We start from the raw sequence: 11,125 nt of genomic DNA, 5'->3' as shown, positions 1-11,125 counted from the left end.
AAACGCAGATCGCCTTGCGTCAGCTTTGAGCTTCCAGTGCTTCAAAACGGGAAGCCCAACCCCTAGGCCGCCCCTCTGAAGCGCTACTAACGCAAGGCTCAGCAGGGGCCGAGGGACCCAGAGCGGCCGGCGGCAGAGCCCCTACAGGGAGCCCCGGGAGCCCGCGCGCCGCCATCGCCGCCACAGCCGCCGCCACAGCCGCCCCGGCGCCGCGCGCCGCCCGTTACCGTCCCCACAGCCCGCCCCTCCCCCCGCCCTTCCGCGTCACCTCACCGCGCGGCCGTTGGCGACGTCACGAGCGGCCGCGCCGCGGCCGTTGGCGGCTGGCGGGGTTATGGCGCTGCTGGTGCGGGACCCGCTGGCGCCGCGCGCGCGGCCGCTGCCGCTGCCCTTCGGCGGCGGCTCCGTGCGCAGCCTCCTCCGCGCCCGCGCTCGGGCCCTGGTGAGTTGGCGGCGGCGCGGGGTGGGACACACGGGACGTTGAGCCGGTGGCGGCGGCTGCTTGCCCCCGCCTCGGCGGAGCGCCGCGGCTCCTCAGGCCGGCGGCGGCGGTGAGGGGCAGGGGGCCGCTGCCGCGGGGCTGACAGCTTGCTGCGGCTTCCTGTGCGCTCTCCGTCCTCCCCGCGGCTCGGGAGGCCCGAGTCGCTGGTGTCTCTGCGGCTGCTGGGTAGAGCAACTGGCTGCCGCCTGTGGTAAGCTGCGGCGTGCTGCTTTTCCTTGCTTTAATGCAGCAGAGCGGGAGATTTTCACAGCGGGTGGAGGGAGTACTGTAGTGGTGAAAAATACCAGCCTAAACGCCTTTCAGTCCGTTTTTTTTTTCTTTTTTTTTTTTTTAACGATGTGTTTAGCGTGGTTTACATTAAATATTCAGTGTAAACTTGCATCAGGAAACTGTGTTATCTGGAAATTTGAAAGTTCATTTAAAATGTGTTTAAGCTCTTTGGTAAACAGGAATTAAAACACAATGGCATAAAGAATGTTTATGCTTTAAGATCTTTTCGGTTTTGTTTCTCTTTTGTTCCTTTAGAAGGAAAAACAAAATCTCTGATTATTTTGTCAGCATATTTCATTTTCAGTCAATTATATGACTAGATTTTATTGTTTTTAGAATATTCCTGAAGAAAGTTTGTATGTGAAATGTAATGGGCGACTGGTTAACGGTGAAGATGCACTGCAGAATGGAGCTGTTTATAGCCTGGAACCAAGACTTTGTGGTGGAAAAGGAGGTTTGTTGCTTTACTGCTTCATATTGATCAGAGTCCTGGTTTAAAAAAAGTATACTTTAAGCTATATGGGTGGTAGCAGTATCAGTATGTTAGCAGATCTCATGTAAATGTGCATGACCAGAATAAAAGTTTGTAAGTTAAAAACCACAGTCTACCTGTAAAGCTGAGACTTCAGCAAGGAATCTGCAGTTCAGCTAACAGCTATTGCTCACACAACTCTTCTTCACATCCCTGCTCAGCTTAGCTTTGCTAGTAGAGGTCTCTAATGCATACCAAAGTGACTTCAGAGTACCCATTCCATGTACAAAAGCATCTGATCCCTTAAGTTCCTAAATTTCATTCTAGTCACAAATATTCCAGGTACAAATAGCCTGTGATTTGGATAAGTTATATAACCTAATTTATTTTGTCATGAAAACCTCTTATTTGAAAAACTATTTAAATGTCAGGAAGTCAGTATTCTAAGAACTAAAGATGTATCAAAAAATGGACCCCTTGTATTGTCAAAACATTTTAGCTGCGTTACAGAAGCTGTATATTGATACCAAAGTGTGCAACCACCGGCAGTATAGACATTCTATGAAATGGAACATGATGGGTGAAGCAGGTTTAGCAGAGTAGTTGCATGTGATTGGCATCAATGAATCTTTGCTTTTTAAATCCAGTTCTCGGAATTTTCCAGCTATTGAGCTAAAATGCTGAATAATCATACAGCTTTGCTTTGAAATTCAGCTCAGTTTGCTTTGCCTTTTTCATAGTTTTAGATAGAATTAAAAATAAATATTGTTGCTATGGTTTTTGAATTTAAATACCCTAAAAGCAGAGCATCTGGTATGCTTCTTCTCACATTATGTCAGCTTCAGTTATCCTGGAGTGACCCAAGATTCAGTGATACTGACATGCCATTGGAGTTGGTTAAAAGTGGCACTTTAATGATACTATCTGTTTTCTTAAATTTTCTTATTGTTTTGATTTTTTAACTTTAAAGCCTGATAAAACCAGAGAAATGAAAACAAGACAGAAATACAGAAACTGACTTCATGATCTCAAAGGATTATACATCATGCAGGCTTACAAGAGAACTGAGCATTTTGTTATCAGGTTTAATTCAGCACCCGTGACTGAAAGCATTGCTGATTTTTTTGGGGAGCATTCTTGGTTAGCTGTAGCAGCTAGGTCCTCTTATTCTACAAAATGTAATTTTCAGTGGCGTGTTCAATGAGCTACAGAAATTTTGCTTGCCTGTGGCAATGATTGGTTTTATTAGCTGACCAAAGTTCTTCTTCTGCTTTATGATACAATAGACTGGATTGGTAAATATTTGTAATACTCCATAAAGCTACTGTGGGGGCTCTTTAAGCCAATAGTACAGATCTGTTCAGCTTCTAGTTAAATAACAGTATGTGGCATTTTCATATTGCTTTAAGGGTTATGTCAGTATTAATCCACGTGGTGTCTCTTTGAGGTAGTTAAGCAAGTGTCTTTAATTTAGAGAGTATGCAGTGGGATTGAGTGACAGAAATTGAGTCTTGCTTCTGAGTAACTACATGCTGAGGAGTGTATGCAGATCTAGTTTTGGAGCCTCTCCAGAATAATGTTGTACATCGTGAGCATCTTGATGAAGCAACTAAGACTATGTCCTGAGGGGAAAAATTTTTTTTTTTTGAGGTTAAAAGGGGATTTCAGTTTTAAGTTTCAAGATCAAAGGGGCCTAAGGAGGAGGCATATCCTGGCTAAGTTGTGAGTGACCAAAAATGCTACCTTGAGAGGAACCAGATGGCAAATTATTGTGCTGGGGGACTCCAGGAATAGCCTCTCATGTCAGAACCTCATCACAGGTTCTGGTAACTTGATAAGCTGATATTTGACATGGTATCAAGAGTGCAAAAATGAAATGACAGGTAAATATTGAATGCCTTTTTCCATTTGGTGTTTCAGCATTTGCCCAACAGCACAGTTCTAACATGTAACTTTCAATTTACCTCTGATTTCAGTTGTGCTGTAGGAGAATGTTGGATTGACTATATTTTTCCTCTGTGATTTTTTTTTCTTGTGTAATAATTCATTGTGACTGATTGTCAGGATCCTAAATGCTACTTCGAAAGATTATGGTGGTGTTTACCTTCTAGATTTCTCCATTTGTTTCTGTTTAGCTAATTCTTGATTACTCTCTTGTCAGGTTTTGGATCTATGCTGCGGGCACTTGGTGCTCAGATTGAAAAGACAACAAATAGAGAGGCTTGCCGAGATCTCAGTGGAAGGAGACTTCGAGATGTCAATCATGAAAAAGCGTGAGGCACTTTCTTAGAAACTGTCATAAAATAACTGACCATATGAACAAAAGAGGTCAAATAGAAAACTCTTGTAGCAATGAAATTTTATTATTCATTTCACTTTTTGGTTCATTTAGTATAATCTTAAATATGGATAGACTGAAAGTTAAGAGTTCTTCTGCTTGTTTTATTATAATTGTCCTCTATTACAACATAGATGTGATTGTATTGCAGCCTGCCTCTGGCAGAGTGCTCTGCACCTCTTAGATTTCTCATCTGAAAGTCATAAAATTCTTCTAACTAAAGCTACAAGACCATGATACTGGGAAAATGTGACCTAACTGCTGTTTTTGACTTGCAAATAAACTTTACTCTCTGCAGTAGAATCTGTATATTCGTGAAATAAATCCTGTGGGATTTTTTTCCTTCTTCTATTACCATTCTCTTCTATCTTAGCAGGTGGTGGAAGCATTGAATAATTGCAAAGCGACAAATTAGTATTAAGTTAAATGTTGGAAACCCACTTATTTTCATGGATCTGTCTTTTTGCAGGATGGCTGAATGGGTGAAGCAGCAAGCAGAAAGGGAAGCAGAAAAAGAACAGAGGCGCTTGGAAAGGCTGCAGCGGAAACTGGCAGAGCCAAAGCACTTTTTCACAAATCCGGACTATCAGCAGCAGTGTCATGAGATGGCTGAACGGCTAGAAGATTCAGTCCTTAAAGGTAGTGAAGTTTAACTTCATTTATTTTTTTCTCTCCATCAAAAAAATAAAGGAAACTAAGAAACCCTTAGTCTTATTAAAGTATGAAAGTTTAAATATATATATATATATGTGTGTGTGTGTGTGTGTGTATATTTTGCTGACAGCCACAGTTTCAATTTTAAATTCCAATAAAACTTGTTGGAATGCATTTCTTCTCTTTACTACTGCTGTTGTTAAATTGCATCAAACAGCATAACACATGGAAGTGATGCTTCATTGTACTGTGATACAGTGTCTCACATTAAATGCAAAATTCTGTGGAAGTAGTGATGCTAGTTCAGCAATAAAATTATATGCCATCATTTTCAGGAAAAATACAACGTGTAAGATCTTACATAACAACTAGAAGTTGAATATAAATAGAAAAGGTCTTGTTTCATATACTGATCTTTGTAGTTATTTTTCTTTTAGCCCCTGATTGTTCCCTTGCTGCCAGCTTGATAATGAAACTTTAGGCTGAATGGGACGTAGGATCTGAGAGTTCAGTTTCAGCATTAAATTTTAAGATGAAATTTTAAGATTGACTCTATGCCTTAGTAAAGCAGTATAAGAAGGCTTTTGCTGCTACTGAGCTTAATTTGAACATTTGAGCCTCTATTAACATGCACTAGTGGTGATTTTTTTTCTCAGTTATTGTTTTAAATTACATATGAAATTTAAAAAATAAGTAGAATTTAAAACAAATATAAACCACGTGTTAACTTTGTTTTGAAGGATTGCAGGCCACTTCCAGCAAAGTAGTGTCACCGGGAACCAGCGATAGTCGGAAACGTCCAAATGAATCTGAAAATAATGGAGCAAAATCTGGAAAAAGAAAATGTTTTTGGTAAGCACTGTGACTTCATAAGGCACTGAGCAGGAGGTAAAAGTTAGATACGTATAAGTAAGCAGTCAATATCTTTATCAGAGATGCAAACTTAAATAGCAGTAAGTAAATTAAACTGATTAAATTGGAACTAAATGGATTTGGAATTAAAATAAATGTTGCTGCTTTTGTCTGCTTCTGTCCCAGCTGGAGCAAAGAAAACAAATTTACAAAAAATGGGCACCCTGTGTCTTCTAATGTGGTTATATGCTGTTGGTTTCGGTTGTCCTTTCATTAACGGACTGATTGAATTTACAATTATTTTTTTTAAAAGTGCATATGAAATGATTTATTTTTCCTGTCCTTTTTTACCTAATGTAATGCAAAAGAAAAGTCTTAATGATTCCAGTAGTGTCTGGAGTAGCAGTAGGTATTGCACACTTCTATACTGGGAAGCTGTGAAAAAGATACCAGTTTTTTGAGGATGTTGGATCCTGTTCAATAGTAGCAGCTCTTCCATTTAGAATGTAATCTGTCCTAAATAATTGGTAGGTAGGCCAGGTCATCTCTCTGAAGCAACATTTGAAAAGAGAGAAGTGACATTTTTTTAAAAAGTGAGAATGAGTGAATATTTGTAACGTGTTGTTTGCACCAGGCTGGGACTGGAAGGATTGGATGATCCTGACAGTTCAGAAAGTGATGATGACAGTGAAGATTCTGCTCATGCATCTGGAGGAAGTTGTCCATCAAGCAGCAGGTATAATGAAAATGCTGAAAATTCAAATGAGTGTTGCAGTAGTTCTGTGGATTCAGTAGAGCATAGTTCAGCTACCAGTGCTGCAAAATCACTGGAGCATCTGGAAGGTACTGGAAGAAATCTGCAAGGGGAGACACTCACAGAGGTGCAAACTGAAATTCCAAGTGATGAGAACAGCGAAATGGCAAAGACACTGAAGGAAGATGTCCAGGAAAAGAATGAAGTTACCAAAGCTCTGGAAGAAGGGGAGGAAGAAAACATTTCTTCTAAGGCACAGGAAACAAACCAGTTGCAGAGCACGGTAAGCATGAAGCAGTACAAAATATGCTATGCCTTTTTCTTCAATTACTTACATTCAGTCTCTTTTTTCTATCCCCACAAAAGAGGGGTGGATTTGTGTCATCTGACTTTAATGCATGAGATAGAAGTGCCTGAAGTAGTCATTGTCTTCCTAAGCAGTTAATAGAATCTCCAGAGTATGATTCAGAGCTGATAAAATCCCAGGGTTAAAAAGGGGAAATAGCTTAACTGAAGATGCATTGGCTCTACTTAAAAAAAAAAAAAAAAAAGGGGGGGGGGAATATACTAGTTAATGGAAACTGCAGCCAAAGAAGGCCCTCAGTTGACAGTGTCTTTGCTGCTATTAATTCCTCATGGAGATAGGTGAATTACAGTGTAGTAGAATACAGTGTAGTAGCAGAGTCCTGAGTGATTCTAAGTAGCAGGGGTCAAGGGAGAACTTTATAACATGGATTAAGATTTTAGTAGTCTAGAGTTTCTGCTGAGGTGTAGTTGTTTCTGGCCATCTAGTGCTGCCTTTCCTGAGATGTTTGGTGTCCCTTCTCCCCACTTTTTTATCCTCCTTTGCATAGATAGACACACTCTGGGCCCAAAATTGTCTGTTTTGGGGGAAAGGTGTCTTTTTAAAAAAAAAAAAAAAAAAAAAAAACTTCTGTAGTATGAAAGACTTCTTTTGGGGACTTTACCAAGCACTGTCTAACTTTACTAAACTTACTTAAAACATAATTTGACCTTAATTTTTATCATCTGCCATATTGTTGAAATAGAAGTTGTTCCAAGTAGAAGCCCGCTAAACTAATCAAGTGATCAGTCTTAGTTCTTTGTATGTATAAAGTAATTGAATCTTGTTCATAGAGAGCCATACTTACCTGGCTCGAACTTCAGTTCTTATTTGAGCATTGAAAGTCTGAAAGCAGCAGCCCCTTCACTAAAAAAGGGGCAAGGTTAATATAAGTAAAAGACTACTACTAAGTTTGCAAAGAATGATGGAGTAGATTTAAAATGCATGATCTGTTATGTCAGTGATGAAAGTACCTCTCTGCTGTTCAAATACCATGGTTTCTGCTGCCCAGCTGGGCCCATAGCTGAGAGCTCTCAGCTATATCATGAGCAGTACTGACCACAAGGTTCTTTGGTGACTGATAGCTGGATGACTGGGATTGTTTTGTTGTTAAAGAGGCTTTGAATCTTCCAGCCAACAGAGAATGCAGCCTTTCCCACTGAACTGGTGAAAACCTAGCTAATATTTAACAGTAGAAGTTGCTAATACTTCTGCTTAATTGCCCTCTTCTGCATATTACAACTTAAATTTTGGGGATATAAAGAATCTGGGCTCATTCTCTCAATAAAACAAAGCGTGTCTTTGTTTTTAGACGAGAGAGGTGTTTGGATTTTCTGCCTCTGTTCAACCTGAGCAGAAAGTCTCTATCAGTTGCCAGTGTCAGTGACTGAATTCAGATAAGTGAAAGGAAAATTTAGTATAGCTAAAAGGGGTGGGAGGGTGGAAGGGGGATCGAGGATGTAATCTGAGAAGTTAGAACTTTCCCATCTACTGTACTGTTGGAGCTAGCACATTATAAACTGGATGTTTACCATTCTCCAGTGTTTACCTTTTGCTCAGTATTTGCCAGACTGTCTATTCTTAGAACAGGAAACTCCACCAGTGCTGTGGCAGATTGCTATTGCAGGTGGAAATATTTTTTTATAATAGTCCTTGATGGATTTTGTAAAAGTAGGGCTAGAATAATGAGGTAACCAGTCTTTTTTTTTTGTATGTTTAGCAGGACAAAGGTTCTAATTCGTTAGTGCTAATTGTTTTTGCTGAGCTTATAACTGAGTTGTCTTGTTCCCACTGCCAGTATTACTTGCTCTAAAGTCCCTTTGATAACTTAAGCATGATACTTATGGTAGGAATAATATGTATCCAATGAGTGGGCCTAGATTTGTATTCTTTTTAGTGGGTGTTACTAAACTCCACTGTTCTGAAATGTCCTTGAAGGAACACAGACAAGGACTATAGAAGGTCCTGAGCAGCCTGCTCTAGTTGACTCAGCTTTGAGCAAAGACCAAGATTAGATACCATTAGAAATGATAACTATTCATCCTCTTTCCTACTACAGCTCGAGTATATGTGATTATAGCCTGTATCTGGCTAAAAAGGGGCTAGTAGCTCTATCATGCCCCTGGGAACCAAGCTTAAGCTACTGAACTGCTAGATGAGATGGTAGCTTTTCTGTTTTAATTCTGCTTTCTTGGGAGTACTGAACTTCTCTAGGTAAAAAAATTGTATTGACTATTTTGCCTTCAGAGGAAAAGGATTCAAATACTGACACTTAACATCTTTTATCTCACTCTTTTCTCATTCATGTACTGGAAGTAGAATGTGTTAATTCTGGTGGGACAATTTTGAAAATTCAGCTGTGTTCATATCATTTAAAATGACCAGGGCATCTCTCTTGGAAGCAGTGTACATTGCAGGCCTGAGGATATCTGCAGCTTGTCTAGTCTTGTTAAACTGAGCTTTTAACTATCTATCTAGCACAGGTGCTGTGAGGAGCAGAATTGTAGCAGCACAGCTGAACACCAGGAGCCAAGCACATCTAAGCATTCACTTAGCTCTTGGGTGTCTTACCTCTGTGAAGATTTGCATGTTTTGTGTTTAGGCTGCTAGCAGTGCTTGAGCTAGCTTCGATTTGCTACATGATGCGTAACACTGCCAACGATACTATAGGTACCCCTAACCAGGAGACTACCCAACATAATATATATGGTGAAATTGCTCGGCTATATCACCCAAAGTAGTTAGGACTTTGAGATGATCCTATTCAAAGGGCTACTGTAAAATGAAGAGTATTGTCTACGCTTTGTTTCCTTATCCTCTGCCCGTGTTTTCAGGAAGAAAATAAAGTAATAGTAGTTATGGAATGTTTTTCTCTTTGCAGGAGGTGGAACCGATAAATCTACTGGCATTCAACTCTGCTGCTGAAATGGAAGTGCTGGGATTAGATAAACTGAAGTTGAAACTAATGGCTTTAGGACTAAAATGTGGAGGCACTTTACAGGAAAGAGCAGCAAGACTTTTTTCAGTGAGAGGTCTATCTAGAGACCAGATTGATCCTGCCTTATTTGCAAAGCCCTCTAAAGGGAAAAAAAAGTGAAATTTAAAATTACTGTTTCTTGGGTGCTTTCAGATTTTCTTTATTCCACTGTCATTCTGTACTGCTGCCTAGAATTCTTCAGCATCTCTAGATAGTTTCTGGTTTCTATTCTTAATGGATTTTGATTAATGTAAAGCAGAGTAAGTTGTTAGATAATTATGTGTTCGGTATTACAGGAGTGAAGCCATTATCTTTTGATACGCTCTACAAATGGTTATAACAAGTCTTAATGTAAGAAGTAGAACAAACTCTGTAAATGGAAAATCAATGTATGACACTGTCATCACCTACTTTAAGAAAAATAGCAGTTCTTTCTTAGCTTTATATTGAATATCCTTTAATGCGTATTGCAGTTAGCACAGTTGAAACTGTCAAATGACAAACATTGAACACAAAGAAAACATCTTTATATGAACAAGGTTAGTGTAAATAAATGCACTGTTTTATGAATTTTGCAAGATGTCAGACACAAGTAGGACAATTATTAATTGGTGTATTTCTTTTATAGGAAGTTAATTAAAGGAATTTGCTTACTTTGCTCTTGAAAAGTACCTGAGGGAAGAAAGTCATGTCCTTAAGAAACTGAAAGTTAACTAAAGTTATAAGATTAGAAAAAAATAATTTCAACTGGTTACTGAAGTTAGTAAGATGTAGAATGATCATCTGAAGGGGTCAAGGGAAGTTTATTGTTTTTTTGTTTGTTTGTTTTGTTTTTTAACAATGGTAAAAGCAATGGAATAGTCTCCAAAAGACTTGAATATCTGCTCTGGTGATGCTTTGGCCTGGCACAGCATCTGTAGCCTCAGTGCCAGTGTTGTCCCATGTTGTCCCAGTGTTGTCCCAGAGTTATCCTGTAAGGTGATAAGGGCTGTGCTGGAAGGGTAGCACACTCGCATGACTCTGGATGCAGCCTCCACCTGTCTTAAGAGGCTTTTTAATAATGTTTAACTCAATATCTCAGATTTCAGATTTTACCACCATGTACTGAAGAGTGTTATGTGATCTGCTTATCTAATTTTCTTGGATAAACACTTGAAAAATTAAAAATTACTTCTGTCCTGTCCTGACATCCTACCAGCAATTTGTCTGTAGTAAAATGTGGCTTAAAAAGTAAAGCTTTTGGGATTGCAATACTGAAAGGAAATGTCTTTGTGTGCCAGGGCATCACTTCACTTGCATGTTTCAAACATGAACGATTTATATCTAGTATTTCAGTCGGCAGTGATTCATTTTTGTCATCTTAGTGTAGCCTTTCTTTTCAATTAGAATTTGTTTATGCTTGGAAGTTAGTTTTGGGTTGAGGGAGCATATTAACTTTAAAGCTCAAGGATTTGTTCTTGACAAATTCTACAGGCAAGCTGTTAAAACAATTGTGTTCATGCAGCTGCTCCAAAATGCTGATTAATCTGACAGTTTTATATTTCCATCAGCAGTGCGACCTGTTCTGTGCCTTGCATGTGTGCTGAGGAAAGTGAAGGCACAAATGGCTCCTTAATAGATCTGCTGCAGAGAGATTACTGCTTCTGATCAGCAGCCTGTGTCATCCAGCCAAACTGGAACCTGCTCAGCGACGCAGCGTTCCCGATCTTCATTGTTCCTAGTTACTTCATTAGAAAACAGAGTTGGAAGATTTATTACTCTAAGCACTTACCCCTTGAAGTTTCTCAGTAACCAGTCCTGATGCCTATTTTCATCCCTGTGGAGGTTGGTTGTGGGGGCCCACAGGAGCCTCATGCCGCCAGGTGTCGCTGCGCCCCTGAGCTGCAAGGGCTCTCCGCGGTTCAGTAAGCTGCAGTGAGACCTGCAGGGTTGGGAACTCTTTGTTAGCGGACCTAGGAGCCAG

The 11,125-nt window shown here is 39.9% G+C and overlaps 1 protein-coding gene across 1 annotated transcript; it reads left to right on the top strand.

Moving 5' to 3' along the window:
* The first annotated feature begins 304 nt into the window (after window positions 1-304).
* On the top strand, window positions 305-10,413 carry SDE2 (SDE2 telomere maintenance homolog). The gene is made up of 7 exons (XM_062571602.1): window positions 305-442; window positions 1,109-1,226; window positions 3,406-3,517; window positions 4,052-4,221; window positions 4,977-5,088; window positions 5,723-6,125; window positions 9,067-10,413. Exons 1-7 carry the CDS (start codon window positions 335-337, stop codon window positions 9,280-9,282), a joined length of 1,239 nt encoding a protein of 412 aa, XP_062427586.1. The 5' UTR covers window positions 305-334; the 3' UTR covers window positions 9,283-10,413.
* The last annotated feature ends 712 nt before the right edge of the window (window positions 10,414-11,125 follow it).

This window comes from Rhea pennata, chromosome 3 (genome assembly GCF_028389875.1).
Source record: "Rhea pennata isolate bPtePen1 chromosome 3, bPtePen1.pri, whole genome shotgun sequence".
Lineage (NCBI taxonomy): Eukaryota > Metazoa > Chordata > Aves > Rheiformes > Rheidae > Rhea > Rhea pennata.
The sequence above is the reverse complement of the archived record's forward strand: the minus strand, read 5'-3'. Positions and strand labels throughout refer to the sequence as shown.

Coding starts and splice junctions, on each gene's coding strand:
- SDE2 (XM_062571602.1), top strand. CDS start 335: ATGGCGCTGCTGGTGCGGGACCCGCTGGCGCCGCGCGCGCGGCCGCTG. Junction 443..1,108: donor GCGCCCGCGCTCGGGCCCTG/GTGAGTTGGCGG, acceptor TATTGTTTTTAG/AATATTCCTGAAGAAAGTTT. Junction 1,227..3,405: donor ACTTTGTGGTGGAAAAGGAG/GTTTGTTGCTTT, acceptor CTCTCTTGTCAG/GTTTTGGATCTATGCTGCGG.